Source organism: Natrix helvetica, assembly GCF_964273705.1.
Source record: "Natrix helvetica genome assembly, chromosome: 13".
Lineage (NCBI taxonomy): Eukaryota > Metazoa > Chordata > Lepidosauria > Squamata > Natricidae > Natrix > Natrix helvetica.
Window position 1 is genome coordinate 1,537,480 of NC_138557.1, and position 19,827 is coordinate 1,557,306.

The following is a 19,827-nucleotide window of genomic DNA, read 5'->3' on the forward strand; positions in this document are numbered from 1 at the left end:
ATGTCGTTGGGAGTTGGACGGTATGCAAATTTTAATTAACAAGAATAAATGTCTATTCTGGGATTCTGTCTCTGCCAAAGTTCTCCCAAACTTTCAAGACTGGGGCGAGCTCTACGCTTCTCTGCCCAGTGGTGACTGAGTTGTGTTCCTAGTGCTTTTTTTTGCAAACAAACAATAACACCAAACTTCATCCAATAAAGTCCCAGGAAACCCACAAAATCCACACACCTGCCCCGTCCCCTCTTCCCTTCGCTGTAGCTGGTGACAACTGTCCTGCCCAACCCCTTCCTGCCCTAAATTTTAGAGGGGGAAAAATAGCACTTGATGCTTTGTGTTTCTAGCAAAAACAAGGTGGGAATGAAGTTTTGATGTTGAGGTTCTAGATCTACCTTTAGGCTTTATTCTATCTGCACGTCAAGAGAAGTAGGTTGGAACGACAGAGGTAAGATGTAAACAAAGGTCCAAAGGAGGAATCCTCAGAGAGAAGCAAAAGAAAAAAAAACATGACTCATGCAGAGAGAAGAATGTACAGAGATTCGTGCAATGGTTGAGAAAGAAGGCCACACGGTATGGAGAAGACACAGACAGAAGAAGACCAGCGTTCAGCCTAATCACCAGCCCTGCCTCGCTGTCCTGGGATGGCTGGAAGGGACAGCCCACAGATGTGACACTCAGATCCATGCTTTCACAGCAGAACAATCCCCCATGCACGGTGCCCTGTCCCCAAGGAGGATTAGTAGAGCCATCTCCCCCATCGTCAGCCCGAAAGGAGCTAGTTTGTCTGGAGAGAAGCAGGAAAAACCAGTCATGCGCCACTGCTGTTAAAAAATGAAGAGCGCAGTCAGGCTCGAGGCAAGAGAGACGCAAGGAAAGTTGTATTGCAAGAGATTCAGTGGGGCTCCAAGTTCGGCATGCGTGCAACCTGGCTCTAGACAGACCTCGAAGATTCGGTAGGAGGAAAACTTGCAACGTGGCCACCACGAATTGGGAAAGAAAGAAAGAAGGCTAAAAATGTTTTTATTGCGGGTCAACAAGCTCACCACAAGCTTCAGATTTGGACTTTGCCTTCAGGATTGTCTAGCAAGGTTTCTCTTTTTTTAAAAAAAAATAAGAGTAGGAAAAAAAGGAGAAATATGCAGCCAATATCACTAATTTGTCAACAACGCAATTTAGGTTTTTGGCCGGTGACTTGGGTCTCTTTCTAAAAACTTTTATTATTTTAAATGAACTCCCAAATTAATGAGATTAGGACTATTCTGAGCCAGAATATACATTTCTCTGCAATTTTTAATTATCCTCAACTGAACAGTACAGGTAGTCCTCGACTTATGACCACAATTGAGCCCAAAATTTCTGTTGCTAAGGGAGACAACTGTTGAGTGACTTTTGCCCCATTTTACGATCCTTTTTTGCCCCAGTTGTTAAGAGAATCACTGCAGTTGTTACGTTAGTAATGCCGTTGTTAAGCGAACCGGGCTTCCCCTTTGACTTCGCTAGTTGGACGGTTGCAAAAAGGGATCAAATGACTTGAGGACACTTCAACCCTCACAAATAGGACTCAGTTGCAAAGCCTTTGAGTTTTGGTCACATGACCAACGGGGATGCTGCCACAGCCATGTGACAAATGGTCATAAACCACTTTTTTCAGTTCTGTGGCAGCTCTGAACAGTCACTAAATGAACGGTTGTATGTCAAGGACTACTTGTATTTCACCTCTCTGAAGCTTCTGGATGCTTTGGCAAAGTGAACTCATGTTGTCCCTCAGGACATAACTGGCACAACCTGCTTATAATATACCGTAACGAAAAGGGAGAGTTTGTGATGCGGGGAACCCCAAAATTCACTGACCCCATCATGCATTGCCCTCAGCAAATGAAGGTTTGGCCAACGCCATCTAGAAATCTAGGCCCATTTGCAAGCATCCCGAACTGAATCCCCACCAACGAAGCCCAACTGGCCACCAGAGTCAGACCTCCTGGCCTCCTCCCTCCTACCTGCAGGACGTAACCTTCTCGAGCGCTCTGTTCGCGTCCCAAAGCTACTTTGAGCTGGTCTTGTAGGACACGGTTCTGCTCCAAGAGCTCTGAAGCTGCCTTTTGACTCTGTTCCAGCTGAAAGTCCAACAGGGAAGGCGTTAAGCAAGGATGGGGAGGGAGGGACCCAAAGACCCCAAGTCTAGATCCTGGTTGGAGTGTGAAGTTTCAATAAGGACAACCAACTTGGTTGGAGAGTTGCCTGACCCAAGAGCTTCCCACTTGAACTAAAGTGGACAAGTTCCAAGATGGGAAATGGGAAGCATCAGGTCTTCTTGGTCTCCTCACAATGCCCATGAATAGTGACTTTGCCACTAGAGTTTCCAGTGGTCATCCTTCCTTCCCTCCCTCCCTCCAGTTTTCTTTCTTTCCTTCCTTCCCTACCTCCTTACCTCCTTTTCCAGCAGCACAGTCAGATGCTGCTTATGGAGTATCTCGCCGTTCTCCTCCGGGTGAGGAAGATGTAGCGGGGCAATGGGGATCTGCTTCTCCTCCCGCAGAGGTGTGGTCTCCACCTGATGCCACCTCTGCTCGATCTCCACATGGACGCTTTGAGACTTGGCCTCTGGAGCGGCAGGCAAGCCCGAAAGCCTATCCACCTCCATCCTGGAGAAGTCTTCTGGGCTCCCTCCATCGGTAGCATCCAGATGCTCAAAGCGCTTCCTTCTTTCCTCTCTTCGGCGGGCACGTTCTCGCTCCAGTTCCCCGGGATCTGTTTCTGAAGGGCCGAGCTCCTTGGGATACGGAGCGGAGGTGTCATTCAAAGTCTCTGCCAAATTGGCTCGCTCCTGAGCCAGGACCTGCTGGATGGGGCGGAACTCTGCCCAGTCAAAGGTTTTGGAGCGACCTTCTCTTCGACGTTCCCTGGCTCGACTACGCTTGTATTCGGGGTCAATCTCAGCCTGCTCCGTCTCCTGCTTCTCGCTTGGCTTGGGACAAGTCTCAAAGGAGGTGCCATTTTTGCTCTTCTCTTCGGGCAGAGAGCTGGTAAGAAGGGATTCAAGAAGAGAGGGGAACAGAAGGGAGTTAGAACATGGGCCCAACTTTCCATCCCTATGTTCGTCTCCAATTGCTCCAGGAAGACACCATCGGAGGCCAAAATTATTGGAGGAGTGGAATTTGATAGAAACAGAGTTATTCTGAGATCATATTCAAGAGAATGTCTACCCTTTGGCTTAAGAAACCTGAAACAGCGTTGACAATGCAGAGATCTGACTGATGACCTTCCTACTGATATAGTCGGGAGTCTTTCCTATCCCTAGAATACAATGAATTGTTTATAACTATTGGTGCACAGTTTCCATTCTTCCAACGCCACAAGATGTAAACTTTGAACATTTGACCAGATCAAGCCTTGGTCACACCCATTCACCTTCCTTGCATCAAAATCAGCTTAAAGCAAATTTGCAAAATTACCTGATGTTTGGAGCCAGATTTTTTTTAAAGTAATAATGCTAAACTCAGGACAAACGTAAAACAGAGATTTATCTTTGAAGGAACAGAACAGATCACAAAAGCGAATGCGACCTAAAATGTCCTGCGCAGAGGGTTATTGTGTCTTTGGAAATCCTGCTTCTGCTTTTTGTGATGGAAACCCTATTTTAGCTTGCGTTGGCCTCTCTCCTTTTTCATGTTCCCTGCTCTTCGCAAATGTTCCTTAACTATTTTCTCCTCCACTTCTCCTGAAAAGAGCGAGATTGATGCTCATAACAAAGCTGTTGTGAGATTCAGCAGCATCATTATTCACCAGCATTACAATGAAGACATTCATGAAATGCTTTTTTCTTTTTCTTTTTTGCTGAGCAGGTCAAGAAGAGGCCAGTTTTCCCCAAGAAGACCTTCGTTTGAGACCAGGGCAAGAATTTTCTGTTTCCATTACACCCCACAGAAGAACGGAAGGTCCTCTCCCTCCAGCTGACTTCAGTTGCTAATAACAGAAGCCTGTTGACTTGAAGCACTAAGCAGTATCCTAAAAGCATCCTAGGAAATAAAACTGAGGGCTGATTGCAATGTTTTATCCCTATCATGAAAGAATACATCTACCAGTAAAGGACTGAAATGAGGGGTCCTTGGTGCTCTCTGAGCTTGGTGGTTTTCTTGTAGATGTTTCATGACCCAACTAACGAACATCATCAGTGCTAGAAGGGAGGGGTTTTGCTCTCAGTTTCTATTCTAGTGGCTTGCTCTGGGTTGGTCTTAAAAGGTTTTATTTTGGTTGAGAGGTTTATTGTTGGCTTGCTTAGCAATTCCTTGATTGGGGTATTGTTTACTTGATGGTTGGTCAATCCCAATATCCCAATTAAAGAACTGCCAAACAAGTCAACAATAAACATCCCAATTAAAAAACCTCCAAGAGCAGCCCCACTATCACTGCCAGGGCAAGCCACTAGAACATAAACTGAGAGTAAGTCCCACTCCTTACTAGCCCTGGTGATGTTACCTAGTTTGGTAGTGAAATGTCTGCAAGAAAACAACCAAGCTCAGAGAGCACCAAGGGCCCCTCAGAATACATCTAGGCAAATGGGACTCTGTTAAGATATTTAATGTGAAGATATTTAATAGCTGGAGAAGTGAGGGATTGGACAATGAGTAAGAACACACAGTTATAACTATTTGGTTGAAGAAAGCTGGCCACTGCATGAGGCAATCTAAGCTGCCTTTTTCCTCTGTGCGCGCTCTGTGATTTACCTCACGTGCTCCTGCCGGGTTGATTTACCTGCCGATGCTCCTGTTTGCCTGACTCTCATATTTAAATATATTTATTTATATAAAACTACAGGTTTGTGCCAGAGTCTCTGACTCCATTTGGACAACTGCTGCGCAATTCCCTGACAGACTCCCATTTTATATATTTACAATATGTCCTCACTTTCAACCAGGAAATCTCCATTGCACCAGGAACAACCCTCAAGGACAAACTGGATATATTATCCTACAGAGATACAAATGGCCCAGATTTTGTGCTCTTCCTCTCCTCTCCAAAAAGCCTGTGTGTGCGCGCGCGCATGAAATGGCTTTTTAGTGCATTCTTCTCAGGCTTCCATTTAGCAGTGAAAGGGAAGAGGGGTGGCTACAATATGGCTTCTTCTCCAAGACAAGGACCAGCACAGGACCTAATGCAAGCCGGTGCTCACATCAAGGGAAGCTGCGATGCTCACTGCCAAGGTGGACGTCCAAATGGAAGGGGAGCGAGACAGACAGGCAGAGACAGGCAAGGGAAAAGGTTTGGAAGGTGCTGGAAACGAGTTCCTGTCACACAATGGAACGCATGCCAGCCTCCAGCGTGCACATTTGCAGGGTGGACTTAAAATTAAAATAACGTAAGAATTGAACTCTAGGGCTGCATTCCCCTAACATGGACTGCTTTCACTATCCCAACTAGCTTGGAAACATGAGCAAACTAGAAAACAAAATATGTTGCTTTCTTTTCAAGATGAGCTGAGAATCTGGCTACCGGTTGTAGCTTCTGAAGATGGTGGAAAGCACTCAACAATGAGAGTGGATAGATCTACCTTATAGCAAGAGGATCTTGCTAGTGTTTAGGAAAATCCTACTTTGTTGGCTATCTTTTCCAAACCACTCCTTAAAATGGCCGGGACGGCTTGAATGAATGTACGACTCATCCTATTTTCTTTAAAATCCACAAACTTTATTTGGCTCTCTAAGACAAGCCACCAATATCTAGCCATCAACGTGGATGCTTCTTAAAATCTGCTTTATGGCATTGACTGTAGAAATCATCTAATCTCCAAGTAGAAGAAGGTTTCTGGCACACTGTTTGCAAATGTAAAAGAATCAAGCTTTTTTGGGATGAAGAGGTTGAAAAATGCCCTCCTAAATAGTTATTCTTATCATCATCTATCGAGGTTTGACTGGGATTGAAACTTGAGATGTTGGCAACGGTAGGCCAACTCATGTCAAAGTAGCTTTAGGTCTACAGACAGCAGTTACAATCAAATGCAAATTTCCTTCACAAAGAAGAATTACAAGTTGATTTTCATCATTAATAGAGCAGAAAAATATGGGAAGAGACCACCAAGTTGGTGGGGGATGTCAGAATAACCCATTACCCATTGAGGTTGACTTGTGTAGTTTATCCGTGTCATCTTTTCAAGGCATGGATCTCAAAGGATTATATTCTGGAATGGTTCTCTTATTTTATCTATTTATTTTCAGCACCCAAGGATATCTTGCATCTGCAAAAACTATTCAAATTATCTGATGTATCAATTTAAACTTAATTTTAGTATTTCTTAGATGTAAAGAAAAGTCTGGCTTCACTCTCAGACAGAAGTTTACTAGAAGACCTCTGACTGCTCTTCTGGAGCTTACCTTTTCCCCAAATTCAGTCTTCCTCACCTGCCCAACAATGACTCAATCTAAACCCTGTGACAGAACTATCCAACTTTTACAAAATATTGACCCTACCCTCAACTCAGACTGATGATGTTCCATAGTTGGGCAATGAAATGTCTCCAAGTAGACAACCAAGCTCAGAGAGCAGCAAGGATTCCTGAGTTCAACCATAAACTCATAGTTTCTCTTCTGGTGGTATTTCATTTTCACACGACCAGGAAGTAATTTCAGATATGCCTCGTCATAGGACTTGATTATTTGGCTAGAGAACTAGTGATGTGGCTAGAGGTCCCTCTACTCATATACCCAACTTTGCAATTTAGAGGACAAAGAAGCATTTGTTTACTACTATGGTTGGCAGAATCTTTGGTTGCACGGATACCTACTGAACAAAGAGACGTTGCAAGAGATCCTACAAACTCTTACTACAAATCTTCTGATCTATTTGAGTTTCTGGCTATAGGATCAGCTGTGGCCCCTCCAAGAGAAGGTCCTCCAGCTGCATTTCCAAGAAGGCCTGCTTGGTGAGGCCAGAAAGCGACACCACAGAAAGCAAATTCTGCAACTAAATCCCACCACCCTCCCCTCCCTCCCTCCTCGATTGTCGGAGCAAAATAAGCAGGAGTTTCTAATCCAGACAAGTGCAGCAAAGAAAGAGGAACATGCAGTGAATCACAAGATATACAAACCACAAAACGTTAATACAGGAGAGAACAGAGTTTTCCAACCTTGGCTTCAGCACGGATAACTTCAAAGAGAAGCTTTTCCTGCGACTGCGTGGAAATTAAACATATGAAGGAGTGAGGCAGGAGAGACTGGGCGGAGAGAGGAGAGAAGCGTGGAAAATCAGAATGGAGGATGGACAGAGAAGAAGGAAAGCAATTCTGGGCTGAGCTGGTTGTGTCTCTTCACACATCACTTTAAAGCAGGATTTCTTAACCTGGACAACTTTAAGACGTGTGAACTCCCAGAATTCCCCAGCCACCATACTTGAAGATGGTGGACCTCAGCTCCCAGAATTCCTCAGCCAACAAACACATCTTAAAGTTGCCACGGGTTAGAAATCCTTCTTTAAAGCAACATTCCATGGTTTGCAACTACACCATAATGGATACACTCCTTGCTGTGGTGCTTACTCTTCCTTTTACACCAGCAAATACCAAAATGGGAAAGGAAGCCCTTGCTACCACATTTGAAGGCAGATTATTACAAAGCCCTGTCAAACCAAAGTTTTAACTTTGACTCTTTAATTTTCTTGAAGGACCTACAGGTTGGATCTACTGTAGATCAAGGGCCAGGTAGGACCTACTGTAGAGTCATGTTTAGTGACAACAAACACCATTTATTTAAGAGGAAGGAAAGGTCCTAACTGGAAGATGATGTACACTATTGTTACTGCAAATTAACATTTGTGCAACGACTACCTTGAAGTTGAAACTGGCTGAAGTGCGGTTAACTACATTTCTATTTGGTGCATTGAAGCTCACTCGTGTGAAAAGCGACTAGGATGATATGGTGCCCTGAGCTCTAACTGAACAAGAGTTCAAATCGAGGTGTTCCTTTGAGTTCCACTACCTTAGCTTCTCTCATCACTCCACATGTTTAATAAGAGGTGGAAAGAGAAATCAGTCGACAAGGCATCAAGCTATCCTTGCTAAATTGTGCAAAAATCAAACTCTCAGAAAACCAGTCTCAGAAAATAATTTTAAGAAAGTGGAGGACAGAGAAATCAGAAGTAAATGGATTTGTGGAGAAGTGTGATGAAGATAGTTGGGAAAGATGACCAAGCATTCTTGTTTGTCATGTTTTTTACCTGGTCACATCTGGAGCGACTGTGGGACGAACATGTTTCATAATGGTTTGGATCCAGTTCCGGCGGATTCCAGATGTCATAGCAGAAAGAATGAATTTGCCATCTTTAGTCTAGGAAAGAAGAGAAAGAAGTGATGGTTGAGCCTCTCTAGGACAGATGTTTCTGGGAGGAATTTTCTACAGATCTCTTCACCTTTCTAAAGTAGCTTCTCAAGTGAGTTTTCAGAAGAAGTAACGGATTAGTCACATAATAGTAGACCATATATTGAATGGTTCTCCAGATGGGCCATTGATGGTAGGAAGGGTTTGGACCAGATTTTCCTCCCCTAGGACACCTTGTGAAGGAAATGAGATCTTCACTGCCTGAGGAACTTACTCATCTATAAATTGGGTCGCATAACAACAACTGCAACGAAGAAAACCAACTCTGCCCCATTAATTAAATTACAGGACTTATACGGCCACCTATCTCATCATCTATAATCCCTTTGTACATGGGATGGGCTCAAGATCCTTATTTAGAAGATGTCTACCACTTTTATGTATAGTCTGACCATGTCTTACATGGATCTGGAAACCATAGTTTCGCTGGACGGAGTATTCCATGACATCGAAACACGTTGACAAGTCAATTTCCCCATCCAAATCGGCTGCCTGAGAAAAAGAGAAGAAATGTGTATGAGGACAACATATAGGTCAATGGTGCAAAAGGTATAACGGCTTATTTCTTTCTACAGCACTGTCACAAAATATAAGATGGAATCCTCTATGCCTGAAGAATCAAACTGGAATCCAAGGAGGTTGTGGGGAAGAAAGAAAGAGAGGTGGTGTGAACATCAGAAAGGGTCCACCAAGGTCTAGTTTTTGGTCTCCATCTCAACCTACCTCCTCTGCCACTGAATCCCGGTAATATCTCAGGCTCTGATCTGTCAGCACAAACCAATGCTTCTTCCACTACAAAAAAACAACGGGAAGACAAGCCATTTTATAGACATTTTTCCTTCCTAAGATGGGAAACCTGGTTTCTTAGATAAGTAGGTGGGGTAGGTGTGTGTGTGTGATCATTATACTGGGCAGAATTCTGCCAACATTATGCTGAGAGAATGTCTGCATCCAAACTAGGCAGAAATAGCTCCAAGTTTGAGAATTTAGATTTGTTTTCAAAGTTTACTATCTCCAAGGTGCAATCCCATCTACTGTGGTTCACCCAGGAAAACAACACCCCAAAACTTACCTGCCCATCTTCATCTTGTTTTGTCAGCCATCCCTTTTTGAAGTTCAGCAAATCCGGCTACAAAGGAGAGAAGAGACTTTAGCATTTCATCTCAACTGAGATTACATATAATATATAAAAGAAATCCTGTTTTTCCTGAAGAATTCAGCTTCATCTTTGAACGCAACCTTCCTTCAAGAAAGGGAGTTTACTCAAGGCAGTCAACTCATAACTGAAGGCTAAAACCTATAAAGAATGGTTGCCAAACTGGATATGTCTATTTTAATGAAAGGAAGGACCAGGGGTGACGTGATAGCAGTGTTCCAATAACTCAGGGGCTGCCACAAAGAAGAGGGAGCGAAGCTATTCTCCAAAGCACCTGAAGGCAGGACAAGAAAGAATGGATGGAAACTAATCAAGGAGAGAAGCAACTTAGTTCTTAGTTCTAAGGAGAAATTTCTTGGCAGTGGGTACAATTAATAAGTGGAACAACCTGCCTCCAGAAGTTGTGAATGCTCCAACACTGGAAGTTTACAAGAAGAGAATGGACAATCATTTGTCTGAAATTGTATAGGGCTTCCTGCCTGAGTTGGGGATTGGGCTAGAAGACCTCCAAAGTTCCTTCCAACTCTGTTGTTCTATTACTCAGAACCACCAAATTGTTGAACTTACAGTCATGGAGGATTCTGTAGACCTTCTGTCCAGTGATTTCGCTCTCCGGTGTGGAGACATAGTAGAAGTTGACACGTCCAGGATGGTCCCACTTGCTGTTTCAGCAAGTAAATCCTGCAGGAAGTATAAATGTTTCACGGTCATCAGATTCAGGACTGCAATTTTGCTTAATAAGGAAGAGAAGCTCAAGAGATCATCTCTGATCTCTCATACTTCAAGGATACCAGTTGCATTCTTATTCTGGAGAGGAAATCTCCAAGGAATTCATGGTGATGGATTGTCACGGTCATTGTCCTACAGGCTGGGGAATTCTGGAATTTGAAGTCCATGCCTCTTAAACTTGCAAAGGTTGAGAAACACTGTAAATCTCAAGAACATGAAATCGTTGCTGACTCACCCGTTTCCTAGGGAAAACCCTTTTTTCGCTCCTGCCCTGCCGGGTTTCGCTGGAGAGACCGGAGGAAGCATTGATTTCCATGTGTTCCGGATTCTCAATGTCCAATGCTTCAAATTTTTCAATTACTTGGGACCTCCTGAGAGACAGGGAAAAGAGAAGGGACAGGCATTTTAACAAAAGGGAAAGAGAGCCCATCCTTATCCAGACTACATATTCAAAATATTGACCTAATGAAGCTTTCCTCTATTATATTTCTAGCCTGTTCTATTGCACAGATTCAGTGGATGGGGAGAAAAAAAAAACCAAGAATGAATTGTGTAATTATAAATATAAATTAGTAACCTAGAAGGGATCTGAACACCTGAAAGCATCGGTCCAACTTATGAGCACATTACCCAAAAATGGAACCAGCCCGTTTCATTCATCCAGGAAGCATGGGGCAGTTGGATTTTTAAAGCTTGCAAATATGTCATTTCCCCACCCCCTCCTTTTAAAGCCACAATTGTGTGACAGAGTGAACTTTTAGTGAAGCACAGGGGTCACATCGTCAAAAACTTCCCCAGAAAATGGGATCAATAAGGATGATCTCTTTTGAGTTTTCTTGCAGATTTAAGGCAGCAAATCTATTACCCATTCGGTGAATATATGACATGAATCCCATTATAGAGCAGCTAATTAATGAAAATAATTTAATGCTAAGCTTCACAAGTCAAGAGTTACTCTTTAATATTTAGGGGGAGGGAACGCTTAACAAAGTCGTACACAGCCTTGGTTTATCTATAAGCCAATGTCAACATTGGTCCACCTGGACTTTAAACATGGAAGAGAAAGAAAAGAGCTAAAACCAAATTGATTTCAAGCTCTGCATCTCCAGAACGGGAGAGAGCATTTAAAAAAAACCAATTGGAAGCTCAAATCCAGGTCTTAAGTAGCCCTTGGAGAGGTCTGTAGTAAAACAAGGACTTCCTCTACTGGTTTAGTTCTATCAAGCTGCCCAGAGTCACCTTGTAGGGAAGATGGGCAGCATAGTAAAAAATAAAGTCATAAAATAATAAAATGAAGAGAAGTGAAGTGAAATACTAAAATGAAGTTAAGTAAAACAGTGAAGTGATGTAATGTAAAGTAACATAAAGTAAAAAATAATAATAATAAAATAAAAGTTACATTTAGCATGGGGAATGACATCTGTACCATCAGTTTAACAGAATCTGGATTGGGAAGGTACTCTACTCATTTTTACACGGCTGTCTAATAAAGCTAAACCTGTTGAACTACAAGCTTCTTTCAAACCCTGGAGGCTGGGCGCAGCTTCCCTTCAAGGCAGAATTTGAATCACCGCATGCCACATGCAGACAGGAAAAGCACTAAGCGCACCCCCCACCAAGACACCTGTGGCAGTGAGAGCCCCCAGCACCCATGTCCCTTGACCAGAGAAGGCAAAATCATCATCATCATCATCATTAAAACACCCTTCGGGACCCCTACCCAAATCCTCTGCCCTTGAACCCTTGCCATAATTAAAAAACTGACAGCCATCGCTTGGCTTCCTTGCCAAGACCCATCTTGGCTTCCCTTTGGGGAAGGGAAAATTCTCGGCCACCGTTTTTCCATCTGGCTCGGCCCACGGGTCCGCTTTCTCTCCAAGCCAACCCCCCAGCCCACCCCCACAAAAAATAAAAACAAAAAAGCAGCTTGATTGTCATGAAGGGGAAGGGCACCATCAAGTTGTCTACAGCTTGAGATTGGGTTTTTTTTTAGATGAGATGGGAGCGAAGCAGCGGAGGACAAGTTATCACACAGCAGAGGGAGGTGAAGAACAGAAGACCTGCAAGAAAATAAAAGCTGGACAATGAATGAACAAAAAAGTTATCTTCCCTTCCTCCCCTTGCCCTCCCCCACCCTGCCCCCTCCCCAAATCTGAGGCATTACAAAAGGAAACCAAAGTGCAAAATCATCCACACCATTAATAGAGTAGTGATCATCGGAAACGTCAGATTGTGATTCCCGCTGTGAGTGGTTACTCCAGGCGTCAAGGAAAGGAAGGTGGCAAGAATAACAGACTTGGAAGGGGGCCTTGGAGGTCTTCTAGTCCAACCCCCTGCTCAAGCAAGAGACTCTATACCATTCCAGACAAGTGATTGTCTAATCTCTCCTCCAGTGTTAGAGTACCCATAACTTCTGGAGGGAACCTGTTCTACTGAGCAATTGTTCTCACTGTCAGGAAATTTCGCCTTCATTCTAAATTGGACCTCTCTTTAACAAGCTTCCACCCATTACTTCTTGTCCTGCCTTCAGGTGCTTTGGAGAATAACAGAATTGGAAGGGTCTTTGGAGGTTTTCTAGTCTACCCCCAGCTCAAGCAGCAGACTCTGTACCATTTCAGACAAACGCCTGTCCAATCTTTTCCTCAAAACCTCCAGCACCCATAACTTTGGAAGGCAAGAAGAAGCCTCACCCCTTTTTCTATCTGGCCTGGTAGGTTTTGACACCATCAAGACCAGCGGTCTGCAACCTTGGCAACCTGAAGCCTGGAGGACTTCAACTCCTAGAATTCCTCAGCCAAGTTGCGAAGATTGGAGACTCCTGATCAAGACCCAGATGGGAAACCCAGAAACTCCCAATTTTAACCCTGTAAGGAGGGATGAAAATTGGGGTGCACTGCCAATGACGGTCCACAAACTTCCCAAAAACTTTCAAAGGATGGGGTCATTCCTAATTGATAACCGGGGAGCTAAAATTAATCTCTTTTTTGCATTAACGAGTTCCCTGCCATTCCAGTTGCTTTCCTAACATATCTCTGCCAACAAAAATTGGGCAGTCTGCTTGGAAGAACGTCCCATTTCCCTGGACTCATTGCTGGGAAACCTAGAAGACTTTTGTCTCTTCTACTTTGCAATTGTAAGGGCCTCCATAACAAAATTGGGGGGGGGGGGCGGGGCGGGAGTACCATTTCTGAATGTTTAAACTGAACCCCACCCCTCCATTTGAGGTGGAAATTAATAACAGGAAGATACAATTTTAGTTTGGAAGCAAAGCACCTGGTTGAGTAGGCGGAAGTAATAAGAAGATGCTATTGTTTCGCTTTGAGGTTAGTTTGCTGCAGTGAACTACGCTTTAAAAATTGAAGACTTGTGTACTTCAAGTCCCAGAATTCCATGCTGGCTGGGGTATTCTGGGAGTTGAAGTCCACAAGTCTTAAAGTTTCCCAGGTTAGATACCCTTACTATAAAATGATCAAGGTAGCTCGGTGAAAGGAGAGGTTAAGAACCGGAAAGGAAAAACCAACAGTAAAAACCATTTGCTTTCCATAGTCAATGTTTCCTTTCTTTGATCTATTACGAAGCAGGAAGATGGAAATGAGGATGGAAAATCAACAGGAGATCAAAGGGCTGCATTTATGCAAACTCCATTCAGAGAGAACTGTTCAATGCCACCCAGAGTTATTTTTTCATGAGACGGGCGGCCGTATAAATTTGATGAATAATGAATGAATGAATGGAATGCATGAATAAATAAACAAAGACTCAATTACCACAAATGGAAAAAAGGAAATATGTTAATAGCATGCTTCAGTTTCAGTGGTGGAAGTAGGCAGGGACCAGGCGTTATGCAAAATCTTAACTGATGGAATTTCTCCACCTGGTTTTGTATTTTCAACACACCTGTTCTCTCTGTGTGACCATAAGGCCAGAAAGGAAGATTTTTTCCAACGTATATAGGTAATGCTCGACCTACGACCGTAATTGAGCCTGGAATTTCTACTGCAAGTCACGCCGGTCGTTAAGAGGGTCACCACATGACCGAGTCCAATCTTACAACATTTTCTGCAGCGGTTGTAACTTTGAATGGTTGTTAAACTGAAAATTACTTGTACCGGTCAATGAGAACTAGAGGCACGCTGAAATTATTTGTCCACAATTGGCTGCAATAACCATTATGGTTGAAGACAAGTTTCTACCCATGGTTGTAACGGTCAAACTCTCCACACAGATTAAGGAAGTCTTATGTCCCAGAATTAGAAAACCCATTTGCTAAAAAGAAATGTTTTGGGGTGTCCACAGGGATGGGCACAGCTGCCGTTAGCTATCCTTTCGGTCTAATCTTTCTCATCCTGGGGAATCTGGGATTTGTTCCCACTTAAACCGGATTCAATCTAGTTTAACAGACACAATCCCTACCGACAGTTTGAGGACTCGGTTAGGAAACGGTTAAAGGAATTCCCAGCTTCATCGTAAAAATGCTTTTCCCAGGGACGCGTGTGTTTTACGAAACCCTCGCACGTAAATGTAAATACGTCCAGTACATCTCCAGCATCATAGCTGGTCTATACTTCAAACTAAAATCCAAATATTTCTAAATATTTCACAGGGCACAAGTCTTGAGCAACTGCTTTTTAAGAAGGGAGACGCTCATGTTTACAGTATACTCAAGTGGTGGAATTTCAAATCCGACGTGGTGGTCTGTGTACAACTGGGAATTTCGGCCAAGGGCTTAAAGAGAATAAAGTTTGCAAAGGTTCAAGGAGCAGCAAACTGCAGTCCAGGTAGCCTCCTCCTGTTGTTTTTCTACTCAAACACAGAACCGTCTTAGAATCAAGCTGGCAGGGTTTTTGACCTGCGCAGAAAACTAAGGAAGACTGATGCAGATAATTCCTGACTTATAACCATTTGTTTCAAGATCATTCAAAGTTACAACGTCACTGAAAAATGGGACTTACAATGAGTTGCCAAACTTACGACTAGGGTTCGGGTATCATGTGCTCACCATTTGCAACCTTCCCAGCTGTTTCCTACAAGCAAAGACAATGAGGGGATCTGGGTTCACTTCACAACTACAGTGGTTGACTTAACAACCCACAAGGTTGTAAAAAATCAGACAGGGCTCTGTTAAAAACCGTCTTGCTTAGTAATGGAAATTGTGACCCCAATAGCGGTCGTAAGTCAAGAACTAGCTGTATAAAAAGGTAGGGTTTTCTAAGCTTCCTTAGGAGACTAGGATGGTCTCACAAGGTGGATTTGTCTGAAGTGAACCAGGGTTTCCTGCCTGAGCAGAGGGCTTGCCTAGATGAGCTCCAAGGTCCCTTCCGGCTCTGTTATTCTGTTTTCTATTTCAACTTGGACACCAGGTGCCCTTCTGAATCCAGAATGCTAGGAAGACCAGTCCTGCCAATGCTGGTTACAGAGCTTGCTTTGTTCCCAAACAACAAACTCCACTCAAGGATGGACAAGAATGTTAATGAAGCAGCCAGAGAAATAAGTTACTAGAGCAGCCCAAAGCAACGGATGGAGATTGGCAGAAAGGCAGGGAAATGTTCATTTAATAGCAGGGGGTTTATTAATGCAAGCAGGGCTAAAAGGTGTATCTGAAGCCATCTGGAAGTTACAAGCAAGCTTCATCAACCATCAAGAACCTCTGAAGACTAGCTGGGAGTGGCGGGAATCTCTTTTATAGCCCGTTTGAGGGCTTCTTGCTAGGCAATTCTAGAAAAAAGAACAAGAATTGTTCTTCAATTGGTGCGAGAGACATCTGCTACGAGCAAGCAAGATCTGGTGGAGGTTTAGAAAGCAACTGGAGAATAATCTCTTTTATCTCTTGGGAGGCCATATGCTCACAAGGCTCCAATCTGCATATTCTTCCACCTTTCCTTACGAATTCTATGAATATGCAACAGAACATCTGACGGGAATTCCTCATATCTGGTGCCTGGCCCCTATTATCTCAGAAAGCGCATGGTTTAGCTTCCTTCTTACAGCAGGTTTCTAGGCCTCATGAAGGCAAGTCTATAATGAATACCTGTGGTAGCAGCCCATTGTGTTTTATAAAGCAGGACAGGGTCAGAATAACAAAACTGGGCTTTTTGTGACTTAGGGAAAGATCTGAACACCTGGGACAGAATTCTATTTTATTCCCTGTTGAATATTTTGCTAAAAATCACCCACTATTGCTTGCCCTCGAGTGATTCCTCAATAAGGTGACCAACTTAAAGATACCCAGGATGAAATTTAAAGATGGTTAAACTGGGCAAACAGAATAAAGCATCTTAGTTTCCTTTTGGATCCAGGTTTTGTGTGTATGTGTGTGTGCATGCACAAAATGTCCTGGCTGGATGCAACCCGTAGCACAGAATTGATTCCAAAGCAGGACACTAATTAAACTTCAATACCACCCTTCAAACACACACACACACACACACGTCCGGTTCCCTCCTTGATCTTGTCTGCTTGATTTTATCCATTATTGTTTTGACCTGCTGTATTTTTTATGATGGATGATTGCCTTCCTCTGCCACGCCCACCAAGCCACGCCTATAGAACTGGCAGTAAAAAACTTTGAATTTCACCACTGGGCAAAACATTTCCCAACAGCAAAAACTGGATCATTTGGTCTCCCCAAAAGATGGAGGGGGAATCGGGGTTCTTATTAAGGCAATAAAAGCATTTATTGAAGGGTTTGAACTCAGGTGCCCAGCAAACATTTTCTGTCCTCAAGAGAAGCTTGCAAAGGAGCAATGCGCCTGTATTTTGTGCAAGCTGCCTAAGACCACGTAGAAAAGCGGGCTGAAGCACAAGCCATGCTCAGCTTTCAGGTTTGACCTTCTGGGCCACGGTTCTGTTGGAGGGCCTGTCTGTGCATGCTCCTGTTCCCCTCCCGTGAGGGCTAGAAACTTAAGTCTTGAAAAGAATGAAAGAAACAAATATGATTCACATTTCATGACCAAATTCTGAATGTTATGGTTGCACAACTTCTACAAAAATATTTTTCTAGGTCGGCAAAGATTTAAAACATTCTTTTCCCCTTCTTCATCACGAGGGCTTCTGACGCAGTACAGACTGTCCTCATTTAGCAACCGATGAAACCTTGTTTTTGCAAACCTTTGCAGATGTGCAAAGCAAAGGAAAGCTGAAGGAAGAGCATAAAAAGGAAGGCAATTTCACCTAGCAACCGTTTCATTTAACAACTGAGTTGCCGACCAATTGTGGTCACTAAACGAGGATGGCATGTAACACGTTCCAGAAAAGATTGCTGCTGCTTTGGCCATCCTGAAGTCTTGTTTGATCCACCCATTTTGGCAACCCAGCGAGACCTATACAGAGAGTCCTCAACTTACAACAGCTTGTTTAGTGACCTTTCAAAGTTACAACGGCACTGAAAAAAATGACTTATGGCCATTTTTCACGTGATCATGGCAGGATTCTCATGGTCACATGATCAAAATTCAGACCACTGGTAACTGACTCACATTTATGACGGTTGTGTCTTCAGACCACGCGATCCCTTTTGCGACCGTCTGACAAGCGAAGTCGTTGGAAAAACCAGATCCGCTTAACAACCGTGGGACCAACTGAATAACTGCAGTGATTCACTTACCAACTGTGCCAAGAAAGGCCGCAAAACGGGTCAAAACTCACTTAACAACCATCCTGCTTAGCACCCGAAATTTTGGGCTCAACTGTGGTCGTAAGTCGAGAACTACCTGTAGGAGGCTTCAAAACCCAATCTGGCCATCCAATCTGTTTGGGGCAAAAACCTCCCTTCCAAAAGATAGTTTTCATCCTCCGCCTGCCAAAAAACGAGGCCCCGATTCGGGTCTTACCTCCTCTCGTTCCCGAACAGCCGAGCGACCTCTTCTCGTCCGGGACTCCTCGCCCGGGAGCTCTGTTCGAGCCGCTTCCGCTCGACTTGAAAAGCTTCGCGGTTACTGATGCGAATTGCCTTGGGCACATCGGCCAGCGTGGAGTATTTGCGACTGACTTTAAAGCCGTTGCGCCTCTCCTCTGTCCTCGCCCCGTGGCGGCCGGCGGAGTCCTTGTGCTTGAGGAGCCGGAGGTCTCGGACGTCCAGGGAATTGAGAGAGAAACTGTGCACCATTCGGCCGGCCGGCCAGGTACCTGAAGAAGGGAAGGAATCGCTCGGCTGCTGAGATTGGGGGTCACCATACCTGTGGTTGGGGGTGCAGGGGCTCGGGGGGGACGGCAGGCTCGGCATCTGGTGCTCTTCTGCCTTGACCTCCTGCTTGGTCTTCTCCAAGGAAAAGTAGCCGCTTTCTACTCGCGTCTTCCGCCCGCAGTCATTACGGTCGCCGTTCATGGCAGCCTCTTCTGGAGGATGAGCAAAACATGGAAGAGAAGAGAGGAAGAGGTTGAGAAAGAAGGAGGGAGAGAGAGAGAGAGAGGAAAGAGAGAAAGGAAAAAGGAGAGAGAGAGAAAGGAAAAAGGAGAGAGAGAGAGAAAGGAAAAAGGAGAGACAAAGTGAGAAAGGAAAAAGGAGAGACAGAGAGAGAAAGAGAGAAAGGAAAAAGAAGAGAGAGAGAAGAAGAAGAAGAAGAAGAAGAAGAAGAAGAAGAAGAAGAAGAAGCACAAGAAGAAGCACAAGAAGAGGAAGAAGAAGAAGAAGAGGAAGAAGAAGAACAAGAAGAAGAACAACAAGAAGAAGCAGAAACAAGCACAAGAAGAAGCAGAAGAAGCAAAAGCAGAAGAAGCAGAAGCAACTTGTAGCTCAATGCTCCAGACAGTAGAGATAAAAGCTCCGATGACAAAAATTAAGAGCAAGGTGGATCCCAGATCTTTCACCCTGGACCTTCCCTCTGGTTTGACTAACGTTCAGGACTCCGTTCTCACCTTCTTTGCTCTCCGGGACTGTGTCCTTCAGAGAACAGGCTGAGGGCGCCTGCCCTGCCAGAGAACCGATGCACACATTCCCATCCAACTGCTCTTTGCTTCTCAGTTCTTCTTGCCAAAGGGTGGACTTGGTGGTGGGGATCTTCTCAGCGCCAGGGATGCTGCTACTGGTCACGGCCATCTTCGCTGGACCAGGCTCCTGGAGGGAGAGGAAAGCAGGGGGCAACCCCAGTTGCAATGGCTCATGTCTTAGGTCTCCCGCCTGCTCAGAGGAACCGCGCGACATTCGCCTTCTCCTTGCAGAGGTCTCTCACTCCTCTATGTCCTTCTATGCCACGTCACCTAGCTGCTAAATCTAGACCTCCCATCACTACGGGTGTTATTGAGAACAGGTGACCTTGACTTACGGCCATAACTGGCACCCGAATTTCAGCTGCTAAGCAAGGCAAGTGATAAGTGAGTCTGACGCCTGATTTTACGACTCTTTTGCCCTGGTTGTTAAGCAAAGCACTTCAGTTGTTAACAGAATCACATGGTTGCTAAATGAATCCAACTTCCCCCTTTGGCTTTGCATGTCGGGAGCCGATGGGAAGGTTACAACTGGCGATCAGAGGAACCTGCGACTTTGCAACCATCATAAATAAATTTGGGTTGCCAAGTACCCACATCTTGGTGACGTGATCGTGGAGGTGTCACAACCAGTGCGAGAGCTGGTCGTAAGATTCA

At 44.3% G+C, this 19,827-nt stretch overlaps 1 protein-coding gene across 10 annotated transcripts in view; it reads right to left on the bottom strand.

The window, feature by feature from the left end:
- The window catches only part of MPRIP (myosin phosphatase Rho interacting protein), a 72,331-nt gene that overhangs the window by 15,859 nt on the left and 36,645 nt on the right, over nucleotides 1-19,827 (bottom strand). For 5 of the 10 annotated variants that reach the window (XM_081965604.1, XM_081965601.1, XM_081965599.1 and 2 more), the window contains exons 6-15: nucleotides 19,102-19,300; nucleotides 18,078-18,582; nucleotides 10,484-10,619; nucleotides 10,087-10,200; nucleotides 9,436-9,492; nucleotides 9,087-9,155; nucleotides 8,766-8,855; nucleotides 8,203-8,312; nucleotides 2,426-3,017; nucleotides 1,995-2,111 (exon numbers count right to left, since the gene is read on the bottom strand). In XM_081965604.1, the coding sequence (XP_081821730.1) occupies nucleotides 1,995-2,111; nucleotides 2,426-3,017; nucleotides 8,203-8,312; nucleotides 8,766-8,855; nucleotides 9,087-9,155; nucleotides 9,436-9,492; nucleotides 10,087-10,200; nucleotides 10,484-10,619; nucleotides 18,078-18,582; nucleotides 19,102-19,300 (1,989 nt within the window). The remainder of the gene's footprint in view (nucleotides 1-1,994; nucleotides 2,112-2,425; nucleotides 3,018-8,202; nucleotides 8,313-8,765; nucleotides 8,856-9,086; nucleotides 9,156-9,435; nucleotides 9,493-10,086; nucleotides 10,201-10,483; nucleotides 10,620-18,077; nucleotides 18,583-19,101; nucleotides 19,301-19,827) is intronic. The other 5 variants (XM_081965600.1, XM_081965607.1, XM_081965605.1 and 2 more) reach the window with 1 other exon arrangement.